At 37.3% G+C, this 17,792-nt stretch overlaps 1 protein-coding gene across 1 annotated transcript in view; it reads left to right on the plus strand.

Moving 5' to 3' along the window:
- The window catches only part of PARD3 (par-3 family cell polarity regulator), a 519,789-nt gene that overhangs the window by 277,109 nt on the left and 224,888 nt on the right, over window positions 1–17,792 (plus strand). Inside the window, exons 6-7 of the mRNA XM_026068529.1 lie at window positions 14,235–14,326; window positions 17,446–17,529. Of these exons, the coding sequence (XP_025924314.1) occupies window positions 14,235–14,326; window positions 17,446–17,529 (176 nt within the window). The remainder of the gene's footprint in view (window positions 1–14,234; window positions 14,327–17,445; window positions 17,530–17,792) is intronic.

Genomic DNA, 17,792 nt, shown 5'->3' on the forward strand with positions numbered 1-17,792 from the left:
ACTAGAACGTCCTGATGTGGTGGCGAACAGAGTCTGTCCCCTCGCAATCCTGACTGATGCGCATCGGTCTCAGCTTCGGCTGACCCCCAAATGGTTGCGTTAACCTTAAAAACAGTGTTTGCAGAGAAAGCTGTAGATAAACTGGTATGACTTTTTTGTGAAGAGAGTCACTCAGGCACATCCCTCTCTAATGTATACATGACGGCCGTACTTTCAAGTGTGTTTTTTGGATGGTGTGGAGGTAGAGGGATTCAACCATAAAGTGTATGTGGGGGTTTTTTTGTTTGTTTGTTTATGCATCTTCGACATTAGTGAACACAGGAAGTAGCACTCCAAAGCATTGCTGTCCCTCTTAATTTGGCCTCAGCTAAGGAAAACTGGAATTGGAGTTGTTTATATGAAGTTGTTTAGACAAATAGTTACATAGTGACAAACGACAGAACAAAAGTGCTGCTGTAGATTAGAAACTGGCGAAGAGAAAAAACAAGTTATGGAAAATAGGTCTGCAGTATACAAGGGCAAGAGGGATTTGCTCCTGAAAGGCACGTTCATTTTGCAAAAGCGGACAAGTGCTGAGATGGCAACATTAGTAAAAGAGACACAATTATATGGATGAGTTGAAAATAGCTGTGATTCTGAAGGAGGCAAAAGAAGAGGGGTGAGATTCAGGGTAGAACAGTGCGAGTTACTGAATGCTGAAAAGAGCTACTTGAACTATCTGAGAAGAGGTTCTCTATCTGAGAAGAAATTTTTAAAATTAATTAGCTTGAGAAACTGCTACCTCTTCTGGTGCAACCAACAGGGCACTGAGTTAGTTTTTGAAATGTTTTCTTATTTTTGGTATATCTTATAGTTAATTTACAGAGTGTTTCTAGAGCCATGGTTTTAGGATTTATGTGATTTCCTAGATGTTCTTGCTCAGCACATTTCCAGCAAGGAGTCTTCTGTGGTGTTCCTGGGTAGCTTAGTGAGGAATGACTTGATGGAGGATGCAATTTGGCTGTTGATCATGTTTCATCATATGTTATGCAGCAGGTCTGTGGGTTGTAGAGGGCATGTAGTTGTGCCAGTGCGGAGTCGAGACCAAAGAGAGTTGGTGGTTTTTCCAGCTTCTCCTGGTTACCAGTGCCCTTTGATGGAAGCCAGTGGCCCTGGTGGCTGTGCTCTGGGCTAACCTCAGCACTGGATGACTTTGCTGTCCACAGTGATGAGTCTAGAAACTTTTGGGTTGTTTTCAGAAATTAACTTAGGGGTACTTTCTTTTTAAAGTGCTGTCTTAGGGTTGTTTTTTTTTTTTTTTTTTTTTTTTTTTTTTTTTTTTTTTTTTTTNTCTTAACCTTTAATTTACTGATTTCTCCTTTCTGCACCATGAAAATTACCATGATATAGCAAAGAACCACTAAAAACGTAGTATCTTTTAATTGCTCAGTAATATTTGTGAGTATTTTATGTTTTTCTGAAAAGAAGGCTCTGGCTATCTTAAAGTGATCTCACAAAACCAAAAGCATCTAAGGTTAAAGATCAATCTCAAAAATATGGAAAGCAATCTTTTGTGCCTCAGTTTACTCGAATGAAGAAGAAATGTGCAGAATAACATTTAATTGTCCTGGAGGTGCAGTGAAGCTACAGTCATTACTGTCCATGAAGCACTTCGCCACACTGTGCTGGAAGGCACTACAGAAGTGCAGAGTGCTATTTATTTTAAATTTGAGTTAATGCTTTTGATTAAAAAAATTAATAAAATTGTCATAGACCAGATTGTAACCCTGTAGGCACTTGAAATGGAGCATTCGTAAATGAAGCATTTACTAAGAAGTTTGAAATTGTTTTTCGTGTTGAGTTCAGCAAAACAAATTGACCAAAGAACAATGAAAAATGCTGTAGTATTTTCTGTTATTAAAATGGTGAGTTTGTTTGGTGCCTAAGGTAAAATCCATGTTGTGCAAAAGAACAAAAAGAAAAAAAAAGAAAAAAAAAAAAGAAACAAACCCATGGAAGCTGAATTGGAGCATTTTAGTTGACTTTCTCTGTGACGGATGAGGTGAGCTGCAAGACAAAAATGGCATGCTAGTATGTGATTCTGCAAAAGAGAAGTAAAAGATAAAGCTGCCGAATGTTAAAATCTCATAACTCAAGTTTTGCGGAGCAGCCCAGAGCCCTGGTGGGCCACGCTGGGGCGGCAAGGCCGCGGTGCTGCGCGTTGCCCTAGCGGCGTCGCGCTGAGCCCGGGCACCGGTGCAGCCCCGGCTGCTCCCCGGTGGGTTGCGCCCGCCGCGCGCGGGCGGCGACGGAGGGCGGCCTGGAGCCTGAGCTTTCCTTGCGTTTAGTGTCTGGAGGATCTGAAACAGAGAGAAGTAACTTTAAGATATGCGAGCTAGTTATCCCTTAACTTGTGCATGCTTGTCCGTCTGTGTGGCATGCAGCGCAGAAGACCTTTAAAATATAGGTATACATAGATATTTGTTCATTCCAGTGATAGGAATTTAAATCTAATTTTCAGAAATAAACTATATATTAGCAAATGCTAGCAAATGAGAACCAAAGGTGAAGCAGCGTATGTCTGAGAGGAAAACGACATACTTTTCTTTAAGCAAAATGATGATAGAATAGTATATTTATGTTTTTCTAATTCTTTGGACTTAATTGAGTGATTTTTAGTAACACAAAACCAAAACTTTTTAAAGTTTGGTTCCCTAAACAAGAGCAAATTCAAAGTTAAAGTATATATGCCAACTTTAGATTCACAGCAATGTAGGGACTTTATGGTCTTGGAAAATAGATACTACATTTTAATTACATTTTAAAAAAGCAAAGTCTTTAATGAGCATCCTGATGTCATCTCTAGACAGTCCTGTGCTATGCTGAAAAAACTATCAGGAATTGAATTTTGTTATTAAAATGCTGGTGAGAGTAAAATGATGTTTTGTGTGACAGAGAACAGAGTGCAATACTTCTAGCTTGCTTCTAAATTGACTCTTACATTGCGTACTCGAGGGGATCGGGCTGTGCGGTGCTTAGCTGAAGCTAGTGAAAACCCTGCATGCTGATACAGATCTGCAAATCAAGCAACAAGGGACTATTTCAGATTAAAAAAGAAAAATGAATAAGGATAAAAGAGCTATGAGACCTGTTTGAAAATTGCCTAACGACCAATTCAAGTTCCTAAATAAGAAATGCTTTTTGTATTCTTAAAAAAAAAAATCAAAAAAAAATCAGGAGGATGAAAATCGTGATCTTTGAAAAGGTGAGATGAATAATAATATATTCAGGAGCATTACAGGGAAATTGTGAAGTGATTTATGCAGAATTTTCTTTCCTTTGTCTTGATATCAAGGGGAGAATATGTGACTCATCTATAATACATCTCCGTAGAAGTCTTTCTGATGTCTAAACTTATACGTGGAGGCACACACATTTGTTTTTCTGTAGGGAAAATGTGCGTGTCCCAGTTCCAGGTATCCTTTGTCTTTTCTTCTAATTTTAAAAATCACACAGGACTTAATGTCTTTCTTTTTTTTTTTTAATATCTGTATACAGAATAAGCTAACTTGTCAGATGAAAGCAAAATATATTTAAAATTCTGTTCTACACTGGTTACAATCAGGTGAACTCAATGTGGCCCTGTTTACTGGAGAACTAATGGGCGTGCCTTAACTTGACCTACTTTTATTAGAGGACTAACAGAAAAAGCAAATACACTGTAGTCATATGAGCACAGCATTCTTTATTTCTTCTTATCTTAAAAATAAAATATGGTTTTTGCTGTTGTGGCTCTTAAAATACTTTTCTCTTTGTTTCCTAGATGCTGTAGTAACTCTCTGTGTTAGAGGTATGTTGAGGGTTTCTTGTTTCTTACCATAAATGTCAACTTCTCCATATAAAAATGAATGTTAGTTTTTGGTTCTTTGCTGGTCATGAAATCCCAGATCTGTTTAACCTCAAACTGTGACATATGGAAAACTCAAGTTTTTAAAGAAAACTATACTTCATTTTGTAAAAATCACTCCTGTCATAAAACAATTGAAATAAAGCATCTGCTGCCAATGCAGTGGTAATTCTTTCTATATATGCAGATATTATATGAGTTCATTCGGGTCTGGGTGTGTATGTATATATAGATAGATACATTATATCAGTAACACGAGGAATAGTAAATTAAATTGTGCATGATGTCATAAATCAGAACTGTTTACCACGTGACAAGGGCTCTATTCATATTGGGTCACCATGCGGGGATGCCTGTGTAAATGGACTAAGTCCTGCAGTATTCAAGGCAATTGAGAAAAGAGTCTGTGTAAAAACAGTCCTGGCCTTTGGGCAAACCTTTCCAGGGGGTTTTGATTATACGTTGACCTTTAATTGTAGCCTCGTTTCAAATAATGCTGATAACTATTTCCATTAAAAGTATTTCCTGTGACTTTGACATCAAAGTATGACTTTGTAAATCTGTATTTAATATGAAGCTTGATATCTGTTTTACCTGGGCCCATCTTGGTGGTCTGTATGTTAGCCTATGAATTATATAAAAAGAGTATATGATTTCAGAGATTTGAACGTGGAAGGAGTCTGCAGATAAGCCTTATTTAAAACAAACAAAGATCATAGCCTTTCTTCTGTGAAACTTTTATTCCACAGATATGTTTTGGATCCTGCGGAGTACCAGAAAGCAGTATAAAAACTGTAACTAGGCAGTTACACAGAAAGAACCCGTTTTATTTTTAAGACAACAGTCAATTCGAGGTAATTTGATATAGTTGTATGTAGGTCTAAAACATCTGCTATGAGATACGAGTTCTTCTCTTTGTAATAATACAATGGAAATATCTATAATTTGCTATTGATCAGATCTTCAGAAAGCACTTTAAATGATTTGGTTAATATTGCAAGTGTTGCATGTGTCACACTTTATATATTTTGAATATTTAGCATACTGGAGATTAGTACTTTCCTATTATATCTAGTCTTTTAGTCTACTCTATCTGTTGTCACCTTGTATTTTAAAAACTTATTTTAGTGGACTCACCAATAGGCGGCACTATTAGCACTGAAATGTACTTTCAAGTCATAAACCTTTTTTTGGTATTTCTGTTTGCTTTAATTGTTTTTGCTTGGAGGATACTCTGTAAATGAACTGTTTACACAAATTCATTATGTAATGAATTATCTTGAATTTTGTAATCCTTCAATTACTTTGCATCTAATAAAATGTTTAAAAATTAGGTTCTGGATCCCAAATATTGCCAGCTGATAAGGGAAGGAAGAGGTGACACTCATCTGGTGTCTTTGAGCAAGAACAGGCATCTGTGGCTCAACGTTCTAAGCTGCTGTTGAGACATTTGAGACATGTTTTAATATTATTGCCTTTAGAAGTATCTTAACCAAAATATCCAGGGATCCCAAAGCTCCTTTGCAAGCCTAAATAGATTTTTATCCCCAAATACATTAATAGAGAAACACCCTTTTTAATGATTTTTTGCTACTATTGTATAGCAAGTCGATGTTGGAGTTAGGAAAAGGCCATATGTTTTCTTCATCTTAAATCCTGCTTTGATATAACAGAGCAGGAGATGTATCAGGTTAAGTATGGGAACAATTTATCTATCTATAAATGAACAGAAATTCAGGGCACTGAATTATCGTCCTCATTATTGTATTTTATAATATGCTGTGATTATTATGGTGAGAATTATTTCTGAACTGAGAGCTACTGCAAGATGGCTCACCACGGAATAGATACTGTGCTACGATAACACTTGAGACTTCTTCGAAATGCCCCTTAAATGTGATCTGGTTGGGCGAGCTACATATTCTTCTTATCCACTTAATATTTTTCTTCTTTGCAGGAATCCTGATACATGGATTCATTGCAGTGCTTGTCAGATCAATACACCTACTCACTCTGAATAGTACCTTGTACTGTCAGGAGTCCCAGGGAAGTCAGTGAAACTTTATGGGAGGGGATGCCGCTGAGTGTGTGGAAAAAGAAGACTGTGGTTTTGACCAAAGTAGCTAATATAGTCTACAAAAGTATAATTACAGTACAAATACAGATAAGTTTTAGAACTAACATTGCTTTAGAGATTGGCATGTTTTTCCTTCCCTGACAGTTCCCATTTTGCGCTGTTTCACTTGTGTAGGTTTGCTGATTTGCTCAAATATTTGCAAAATCATTTATTTTGCAATATTCTTTCTCTGCCGGTGGCCTAGACCTTTTGGCTACCTTATTTGACACAAATACGTTAGATCAACACCAAAAAGAGCCTTTGAGTTTTAATGCATTTCTTGCTGGTAAAGCTATCACTTTAAGGTCATGTTAAAGCCCCTTTCTTTAGAGACAGGGCAGCAAGAGTATAGCTATAATGAGGCTGGCTCTGCCACAGGGGAGTTAGAAGGTAAGCCCAGAGTGCTTACTGCATAATTTGCATTTTGTTTAGTGTCTATTCATATTCAGCCTGTTCTGTACAGCCCATTGCTGAAATGTGGAGAAGTCTGGTTTACCTGATCCCTTGGAAAATCTTCGTAACAGAACTCGTAACAATAAATGTATTCCAGCCTGTTCACACTGTGGTACATGTTATTGAAAGGTATGCTTTTTTGCTGGTAGAGTTTATTCTTTTGCATTAAGTTGTTATTAGTTGAATTTCAACTAATATTCAACTTATTCAGGTTTATACTATACTTTTTTTTTTCCAATTTCCACAAAGTTCTTAAAAGTCACATGAAGCTCCCACTTTGCCACTGTATCTCCAAAACAAGTTGTGAGTGAAATACTCATGGCAAGGAGGAAGAGAAGTTATCTATGATCTTTTCCCCTGAGATTGTCATGCCATGTAATTCTCAATATTACCGTTATTGGTTCAGTTTGTACTCTTTATCTTGAGAAGCCTGAGAGGATAACTCCGCACCAAACTGCTTAGGGTGGGGCTGAGGTTAGTTTTGTGAGTACTCCACCAAAATAAAATTCTTGTTGCAAATTTTCAATTCCTCCTTCAATGATATGTAATAACTTTTAATAATTTGCTACAGTAGAAACAAACCTCCCTAATACACACTCTGTCCAAGACCTTTTTTCCGGTAAAAAGGAGACCTGGCAAAATGTCTCAAGTTAAGTTCTTTAGCAAGGAAACCTTTTGTCTAACAAAGTAAAACTCTTAAATTGCTCTCATGCTTTTGTTCAATGCGGTCCTACTATAAAAAAGAATTAACTGACAACTGCAGTATAATCTAGTAGAAAGATTCTTTAGTGATTTCTACTTTAAGTGGCCGAGCAATATCTGTGTTGTGTGACTGAAGTTAGTATGGCTGTGGGTGTGACAGAAATGTAATCTGTAAAAAAACATTTCTTTCCAAGGCACTTTACAATAGAAGTAGTGCCATCACGCAGTCAACCAGTTTTAGGGCTCAGCTTGATCAGTTTATTAAAGGGGATATATGAGATGATTGCCTGTGATAGCAGGGGATGAATTTGATACTCATCTGGAGACCCAGGAAATCCCTTTCATTCTGTGTTCCTTTATGTCTATATGATATCTATTCACTGTTTTGACCAAGCAAGGCAAATTTCATTTTGGACTAGTGAGGCATATAGAAACTATATGAATATTGCAATTTCCAATTGTGGGATGACCCTGCTGCACAAGGATGTGAATGACATAGGAATGATTGAGTTATGAGGGGAATATTAACTCATAAAAAAAATTCACTTTGTTTTTGTGGGTTTTTTTAGTTTGTTTAAGCGGATGATGATTTAATATAGGTTTTTTTCTCTCTCTGTCTCCCTCAATTACTGATAATAACAGTGCGCTTAGTATAGAACTGATGTGGATTAAACAAAGCTCTCTTCTAATTATATGTGCATGTATATGTTTGTGTTCAAGAGGGAGAAACCCTCTTTTTTTTATTCAATAACTTTCATTTTTTTCCCATGTGATCTTTCTAACTGTTCTTCAGATTTGATTGAAAATTGCCATTCTCTGGAGGTTTGGCCAGTTAATCAAGAAGTGAGAACATTAGCACAAAAGCCTGATGCCGGTATATTTGTGCTAGTTAAGACACAGGAAATAGGTCCCTTAGGAGCTGTTTCCTCCCAGTCTGATCATACAGAGAGAGAACCTACTTTATGCTGCAAGGACCAAACAAACATTTATAAAACACGGCTGCCAGGAGACTAATAGCAAATACAGTCTCTTCTTCCATAATCATTACAGAGAAGTGCAAGAGAACAAAAGGGGAGAGATGAAGGGAAGGGCATATTTTAATAACATAAGCATTGTTGTTGTTGTGTCCCAGCTGGGGAGAAAAGAAATTGCTAGCGTGCAGTCTTTTAGGAGCACTTCTTTATTTGTGTTGTGTCCATCTCTACATTAAAATCTAAACTACCTGTTAAAAGTCTTGTACTGTTTCTTTCTTTTTGCTTTTTTTAGTACTTTAATTCACTATGCTAAGATTTAAAAAAAAGCTAGAAAACAAGCAAACTTGATTTTTCCTTCCAAAACACAGAGGCTGTGTATTGAGTGGCTTCTATTTGTAGAGGTGTGTATGTCTGATATATTTACCATATATTATCACATTGCTTGTTTACTGTAATGGTTGCAATTCCTTGCCTTTTCAAGACCCCGTTTTCACTTGATAATATTTGCAAAAATGCTATAAGTGTTTTATAAGAAGAGCATTCACCCTATATAAAAATATTTTGCTGCAGCGATTCCTTTGCAGAATAGTAAAAATACAAAATAGGTTTAATTATGGCATAAAAGAGCATTACTTTGTCTAGCTCTTGTGCATCTGTGTCAGCGCGTCTTTTGTTGTGGTTGGATCTTTTTTTCAATTAACAAGTTTAGGAGTCAGAACAAATTTTGGTTGTGTACACTGGCAACAGATTTACTACAATTTACAGCTGAAATTCCCAGACTTTCTGTTTTCACCGAATATGTTAGAGCATTTGACAACGCAAGCTGACTAGACTGCACAAAGCATTTGCCTGGAGCTGCTGATCTGGTTTTCCGTGTAAGGACTATTGCCGCTCAGATAAGCTAGCTGTAATGCTGGCTCTCATCCCCTGCGCGGTGGGGCCGGATGCTGCAACCGAGCACAGGTGTCCTGTGCTTCCTTCGCTTCCGTAATCCCCTTCCCGGCACTCAGACAAGGTGGGGGATTAAGCTGTCTAAATTGAGCGTAAGTTAACAGCAAAATCAGGGCAGGAAGGCACTGGTTTGGGAGAGGGAGCCTGCTGTAGTTCATATTGGAGGTGCAGGTAGAGAAATGGGAGTAATGCCTTCAGCGCTTCGGGTTGCAGACGTGAGCAAGGCAAATGTGCAGAATGGAGGCTGGGTGCGAAACCTTTGTACAGCTCTATGTATTTGGATAATCTTTACCTGGAGCTTCCCTTTTTTAATGTTAATCTGGATTTATTCAGTGCCCAAGGTAGCTGTTGTTTACATAGTAAGTGGCCGTTCAGTATTTTCTGTTGCCTTGGCCAGTGTCACAGACCTCTCTCTGGAGCATTCAGATCACTGCAAAGCAGAGCTACTCACTTGCATATTGTCCTTCACACAGCCATAATCAGTAAAATATCCAAGCGCTCCCTAAACAATAATGAAATTATTATTATATCCCTGTGAACCGAAAGGAGTTTACTCCCGTTTTTCAACTTATTGAGAGAATGGAGCTACTGATACTGAGTTTGAGAGATGGGACCTGCATTTTGTGCGAAGGCAGATGTTTACCTAAGCCTCGCGTGCCTTCAGAGCGCCGTGCCCGTCGCCTCTGACTGCAGTCAATTGTAATCAGCACTTCCTTGGATCAGGGCGTCCGCAAATCAGGTGCCTCGACATGATGAGTGTGCAAATGAACCGTGCAGAAACTGAGGGACTAGACTAACTTTATTCACACTCCATGGCTGCTATTGACTTTTCTGTCAGTAATTGTCCAAAGAAAAGCTTCAGGAGGGAATTTGAAGAAGGAAAATGAAATAGTTCTGCTTTTGTTTATGAAGAGTTCCTTACAAGCGTAAGGAACAACATCAATGGGAGAAAAGTGTGTGTTTGAAGATAAGTACTGACTGGTAGTAATTGTGGATTAATCAGAGGCAGGAGCTGATATTTTGGTAGTGAAAGGTAGGATATCCCCTAAGATAAGGAAGGCATGGCTGTGGAGAGCTTTGAAAATTAAGCAAGGAAGTCTTCCCTGCGCAGCCGGTGGAATCACAGCTGGCTCATACGCCGAATGAGGTATAGCTCCTGAAGAAGAAATAATCTGAGCTGGTGTAATTAAAGGTATCTTTTGGTGCATATATACTGAACACGGTTCTATTAGCAAGTATAGTGCTAGCACTTCTTAACTTTGGGGGTTTGTAATTGTAAGAGTGGTTAGGGAAATTTTCTCTAAAAATACGAAACAAATGGGCAACTTTACATATATGCATTTCTTTAAAGCTGTGCAGGCAAACTGTGAAATGGACCTTTCTGTATTCAGAACTGCTAGTGTTAAGGGTCCATTTTAAGCAGCTAAGATAACTTTTCAGTTTTTGAGTAGTTAATTTTATTGTAGAACTCAAAACGATAATGAAACAAAGCTTTTTTTCTTTTTAGATCAATGGCTTGACTTGTTTTGGCAGCTACATAAACATGGTGGTGTTTTTCTGTTTGTTTTTGTTGTTTTTTGTGTTTTTTGTTTTGTTTTTGGGGTATTTTTGCAAGAATCTGCTACTGGCTGCCTGTTCAGAAACCTGACTCTTACAAGACACAGGAATTTTGTAAGACCCATCTAAGAATAGGAATAACTCTTTGAAATCCCTAATTCTGTTAAACTAATTTAAATTAATTTTAAGGACTTTGCTTTGTTTTTGATGCCGTTATTCAAGGTTGTCATTATATTATTTAATCTATTAGTAGCCTAAATACATGACAGATGGTATATAAGTATTATGGAAAGTTGCTTCCGTTTCTTGTGACACAGAAAGGCTCGAGTGAGAAGCCCTGGGTTGGTCACCTCAGCTAACAGCAAAATGCAACTGGTGAAATTTTATCCTGTGTTAGGTATGTAGAAATACCCTGAAATAGGCACTTTGACTTTTCTCTATGCTGTAAAATGAAATGATGTTTTATTGCTTCATTTCAATTTTGGGAAAAAATCATTTTATCTTTAGCAGCTGCACATTATTTAGAGGAGAAGCCATATCTTTTGATATAGCAGGTATCAGTGGTTTTGCAGAGTGAAAGGAAAGCTTACACGCTTGGGAGCTTGCCCAAAGAGTTATTTTTGAGAAATTGTCTGAGATAGTATCAGTCTCTGTTCTCAGAAACTTTCTTGCTCTGCTAAATGTCCTGTTCATTGGTTTACCTCGTGATAGCACATACAGATGGAATTAGCCTTTCAGGAGGAAAACTGCTTTCCAAATAAAGAAGTAATTGCCTGGTGTAGAGATTTTCACAGCTAGTTACTTTTCTTAGTAAATCAGAATTTTCAGTCAAATCCCTCTGCAGGCGTCCAATTTTTCTCTCCGTTCACTTCAGTGTAAATCAAACTGTGTTATTTTGAGAAGAAAAGTGTGCCTGATGACTGTAATATTAAAGATTTTTAGAAGGATACATCTGTTGATTATGGCAGTGGTACTTCAGTTAGACTTGCGGTTCCCCCTCTAAGCACCTATTTACGGGCACATCGGCGTTTTTGGTAGCGATGGGCGTGCTGTCCGGGAGAAGGCGGACGCAGGCCTGCGGGAGCTGCTTTCTCTTAGCTGCTTGGCTGACTGTCGGCGCCTCGTCCCCAAATGCACCGTCTGTGCCATCCTCCTCAGAAGCGCGTGGAAGGGCAGCGCCACGGTGCCGGGCGGCAGGGGCTGGTGTGGCGTTTCGTCCGCCGTTTCCGCTGCGTGGTCAGTCTGCTGCACTTGACGGGGCAGGTTGGCAGCTGGCAGGTAGGGTGGCCCTGTCCTCCACCCTGGTTGTCCTCTGGGCCAGGCGGGAAGCTATGGGCTTGGTGGAAAAGCCCTCGGAGCACGAGGTGGGACCAAAAGAAAGGCAATGGGACGCGCAGCGGGCAGCAAGCTGGCTCTGGGGGAGGGAGCCGAGACCCGGTTAGGCCTGAGAAGTGATGGAAACAAGGATTTCCACGAGCATTTAGTGAGCGCTGGGCACAGCTGACTGTAGCCCAGGAGGCCACCCAAAGTAGCTCTAGCGAGGAGTCGTCCAAAGGGAGCCTCCAAAGACCGAGGAGGCCACGGGAGCTTCGTTTACAAAGGGACTTGCTTTAAACTAGTCAAGGGAAACACGCAGGGGCTGAAGGACAGGGAAGGGTAGGACCCAAGTGTATTAGATGAGTGATTGTCACACTGTAAATATATAGATGTGTCTGCTAAAATGACATGGCATAAAGCCAGGCAATCATTTATTAGTAGAGGTGTATCTACTAATAGATAGGATGTTATTTCAGTCTCGTCTTACACATGCATGTACTTATCGTATGTTTACTGGAAAAGACCGCACATGGAAAATTGCCCAAAATCCTGCATTAACAAAGTAATGTTTGGGATGACCTATTGACATAGCTGAGATTCAAAATTGTGTTTCTTCTATAACTATGATATTAGACTTGCAAATAATAGCTTCTGGGCAGCATAGAAAATACTTGTATATGTCTCTGTAATCACAGGTCCCCAGCTTCAAAGCAAGAAACTCATGGCAATGATCTGCCAGATGCTATATGAAACTAGTTGGAACGCATATTTTTTAAAAGGAAATGATTCCAAATGTTCTGATTTTCCCATACATAGTTTTGAAAACTGCCTGTAATTTTATAATTTCTATGGATATTTAAATATTTATAATTTTCAACATTAATTCATTGTATTCGGTTGCACATATGCAACTGCAACTGAAATCAGTAAATATAAAAATATAAATATTAGCTTGTTATGTCATATTTGTGACATATAGATTATTGTATTGGGTTTATAAGCAACTTTTACTATATGGAAAATATTTTATTTGGAGTTCTTGTTTACATTCATATTGCAGTTCTAGGCAGGTTCAAGATGCTGGTTAACCTTTGAAATGTATTGCTTGCCTAGTGCTTAACAGCGATAGATGATGAAGAAGTGCATATTAAAGCATCTCAAAACACAGCATCATCAATCTTCAAGTAGCTCGGCTTCATGCAGTGCGCTGCTATCCTGGACGCACAAGGCATATCTACAGCTCAGAGAAGCCTGATGTATCCAGCCTCCTGCTTTTGCAGGCTGTTGGTGGAAATGTCAATTGGACATTACCAACTGCCTCTGCCTTGCTTTAATCTCTCTTCAATAATTTAATATATTGTCTGACTCTGTGTGCTGAACTCATAACCTATCACTTATCATTTTACTGATTTGATGGCTCTGCCGCTAGTATCAAAATCTGGGCTTGAATCCTACTGTTTACACTTTATAACATTTTCTGTTTGGTCACATGAGCAATTAAAAACATAAACTTCTAATGAGTAACACAGGTATAAAAATGGTTTTAGATCTTCTTTTCTTACTGGTAGTCCTTGAATAACCTTGATCTAAATTTGGAAGTACAGCGTTCCCAACTCTGACATTAAAATTGTAGGTTTGGTGAATAATATATGTTCATTTTGGAAGGTCAAATTAAAAATAAAATCAATTGGTTAGCATCAGAGCCTCACGTAACTCTTTGATGTCAACCATTTCTGGAATGCTATTACTAAAGGCCTGTCATAAAATGTACAAAGAGGTCCTTATGTAATTATATGAGCTACAGTGCCTTATACTGTTTGTAACTCTTTGCAAATGAGACTCAGTGAGTTGACTTGTGTATTCAGTTGAGTCCTCCAGTAATTTGCCTGAAGAGAAGCTTAAAGGAGTTGCACATAGCTGCTGACTGGCAGCTTATTTCATGCTTTCACTTGTGTACCATTTAACAAAATCTGTTTGCTCCAATGCTTTCTGTGGAATTACATTTATACTTGTAGTAAAACTAAGATATAAAACTGACCAAACTCTAAGTAACATTACAAAAAAAGCATAAAATGACAAAAATAATTTATAACAAATATAGACAGCAACAGAAAAGATTTTTGTAGTTGTAGAAGCGTGCATTTCCAGTAGAACTGGACGTCATAATTTGAACGTCATAATTTGAAAATGGGAATGTTAAACTCTGTTTGGAAATAATAATCTGGTTTAAACTTAGGTTTAATAATTTAACTATTATTATTATTTTTTTAATATCTAGGACGAAGATCGAACAGAGGAGGACAACAGTAGAGTTGAACCTGTTGGACATGCAGACACTGGTTTGGAGAATGCTACCAATTTTTCCCTGGAGTAAGTTACTGGTAGAATACATTATTTTAATGATGAGTCTTGATACTGAATATAGACTAGCTAAAAACTCAATAGTTTAAATGATATTGCTCTTAAGAAAGCAGGGCAGCCTTTGTTTGTCATGTGTAGTTCTATTTTAAACCGTTTGCTTAGTGCACCTTTTTGAGGCAGCTTTTAAAAAGTTTTAAAAGCTTGTGTTAAAGACGAGCATTGGACTCTTGACATTTTTTAGTGCTGATGCTACAGCAGATTTTCTGCCTCACAGAAGATGCTTATTTGATAGAATTCTGAAAAGTTGTTTTGAGGAATAGGGTCAAAGCTAGCACAAATAAATGAATAGGCAAGAATTTCAGTGGGGGAAATCTTTATACCTCTCACCAGTGTACAGTTTACAAGGAGGAAGGATGTGGGTTCAGAGGAATTGCCTGGTCAAAAAACCCTCCAAGTTTGTAAATGGATCTAAACTAATGTTGTTTGAGAGTCAGAAACTCCCTTTGATCTTAAAGATTCAGTAAATGCTATTTCATTTAATCACAAGGTACGGCAAGTTTGACCTTTTGCATTTCATTGCAAGAAACTGGTCCATACCTCACTGTGGAATTAATGAGAAAATATCCTTTCTACCCTTAAATTAAGCCTTTTAAATTAATTAAACTTAAATTTTAAATTAAAAAAAATCTTCTGCTCCTATTATTTCTGAATTAAATTATGAATTAAATAGAGAGGATTTAAATGTTAGATAAAGATCATGGTGACATCTATTAAGTGATGCACAATAAGGTTTTTTCTATTCCATTAACAAAATCTGTTATGTTGTAAATTTGAAATGCAGCTTGCTAAATAGAGCTTGTAGGGCTTCTGTCAAATTTAATACTTTCTGGTTTTCCTTTTACTGATTTTTTGGCTTTTCATCATATGCTACTTTATTTTTTTTTCTGTTTTGATATCATAACTTTTTATATGTTTGTTTGAAGTGGCTCTCACTTGTGAGAAAACCAGGGTGAGAAGCAGAATTGAAACACTCTTGAATTGTTTGCACAAAGTCAAGGTACATTGGAAAATATCTGGAATGGATTGATTAGGAAGGGATCACTTCCCTTTATTTTCCATTTTATGGAGTTTAATGTTTGAATTTAGGATGATTTTTTAGAAGAAAAACAGTAGAAGAAAAATGAGTGCATAAACTTTAAGTGTATTTGATAAGAAGGGAAGAATACTGGCTCAAGCAGTAAAGCAAGTTTAACAGTTTAGACTGGTTATGAAAACTGACCTTTTAATTTAAGCTGTGTTTCCACTTATCATGAAAGTTCCAGGTGAATTACATTGATTTTACTCGTTCTCTTCCTCAGCCCTCAGTTTTCTTTTAAGCCAATAGGAAATTCAGAAGAAAGGTGATCCTAGGGGGCCATCGGCATACCAATAGTAAAAGATGTCTTAGAATTTTGGACATGAAAGACATTACTTGATTCCTGTGAGTTGCTTTGCACAAAATTGAATTTAACATTTAAAAAATTTAACACTTAGCCTTAATGTTCAGTGAGAATGAAACGAAGGTAGGCTATACAGAAACTGGGACTGGAAATATTACCAAATGCTAAAGTGCTATCAGTCTTCAAAAGTTTGTCCAGTTCTGAAGAATAACACTTTTCTGATTACTGTTGCTCAGCTCTCCTGTGTTGGCAGTACTTCCTTGAGGTAAATGATGGTAACAGTGGCAGACACACAACACATTTGTGTTGCTTAGAAATGAACTCAGAAAAAACAAAGATGGGGCAGGCAAGAAATTTAAGGCCTGCCTTATAAATTCAAAGAATTCATGTGGAAGGAATATAAAACAACTTGGATTGTTCACTTCCTAACACTGTGTGGTCTCATTATTCTCAAATTCTGGATTAAGGAGTGCAGGGTTTTGTGGTGGGCCACCACGTGATCAAGAAGTTGTTGAAGGGAGTAGAACATCTTTACTGCTGTCATAGAGCATTAGTCTTGCTCTTTGCTCCATTTGTATTTCTAGATTATTCTGATTTCTATGTTTCTGAGAGCAAGTTTCTCAAAGGTGTCCATATGGTGCCAGGAGATATGGAAAAAGTACATAATAGTAGAGAGAGGCATAAGCCACAGAATTAGGTGTCTTTGGCTCAAATCTGCCACTTCCAGATTTACTAAGAGGTTTGGTCTACATGCATTATTTTTTCATTTGAGTATTTATAATTCCTTATGGTTTATGGTAATATTCCACCTTTCCAGAGGCGTGGGTGTTTCAAACTCATCACTAAGTTTGGTCCAAATTTCTTTCTAAAATTCTTATGCATCTTCTGAACCTGTATTTTTCTTTCCACTTTTTTTCTCTCTAAAGCAAAGACTGTAATTCAAAACTAGATGCGTAGTTGCTTCAGGAGGATGTATGATTGTTTTTGAATGTTGTAGTTAATTCTTACTTTGGAAAGTTTGTACAGTAAGGAGAAATAGATGCAGCAAGTTTTCTCTAAAGGAAATGGAAATAGGATAAAGCCAATTGTATTAATGTGTTTTAAATCCAAAAGACTTTAATGAATTACAAATTTGATAATTCTCCTTTGACTAATTTGTAATTATGTAAAACTAACATTAAGACTTAAGAGTAGCCTTTCCCTAAAATAAACAAATAAAGCATGCTAACACTATGATCAGCTTTTCGGCTTTTGAGGAAAAATTGTATGCCATATTTAAGGTACAAAAACCTTGGCAGTTCAAACAGTTAAGTACTGTTCTGAAGAGCATTAGATTTTAAAACTTTCTCAATCTTAAGTATTAGTGTGGGCCAGAGAGCTTAAATTTAACTTTAGAACAAGGAAGAAATAAAACCATATACATGTGATGATGATACCTGTTTTTATATAAAAAATTAAGTTTACCAAAAATTACTTTGATTTTTGTTTGTTTTATTAATTAAATTATTTTTGATGATTGATCTCCTTTCATGCCATCAGATTAATATTCAGGTATGTAATATTCAACAATGCTTTCATCACCATGAATTAATTTCTGGAATGTTTTTGTTTTTCTGTGTATGTTTGTGTGGGGTTTTTTGTTCATTCACGGTACATGTTCATATTCCCTCATTCATCATTGTCTCACAGTGATATGGTAAAGCTCGTAGAAGTCTCCAACGACGGTGGGCCTTTGGGAATCCATGTAGTGCCTTTCAGTGCCCGAGGCGGAAGGTAATGTATTGTGTAGGATTTTAATTGAATCATAACTTGCTGTGTTTTATCTTGGTTATGTTAATTCTTGTACTATGTGACTTTTCCTTATATGCAATACAGTATGTTTTTTAAAAGGAAGCTTTACTGATTAAGAAAGGAAAAAATGCAAGTTTATACACCTTGTATACTGCTTAAAATGAGTTACAATTGCAGAATTTGTAATAGAAGTTCTATTATGATCTCAAGCGAAACTGAAGTGTGAGGACTTTCCTTTTGGACTC

The sequence above is a fragment of the Apteryx rowi genome, unplaced genomic scaffold (assembly GCF_003343035.1).
Source record: "Apteryx rowi isolate R43461 unplaced genomic scaffold, aptRow1 scaffold_274, whole genome shotgun sequence".
NCBI classification, from domain to species: domain Eukaryota; kingdom Metazoa; phylum Chordata; class Aves; order Apterygiformes; family Apterygidae; genus Apteryx; species Apteryx rowi.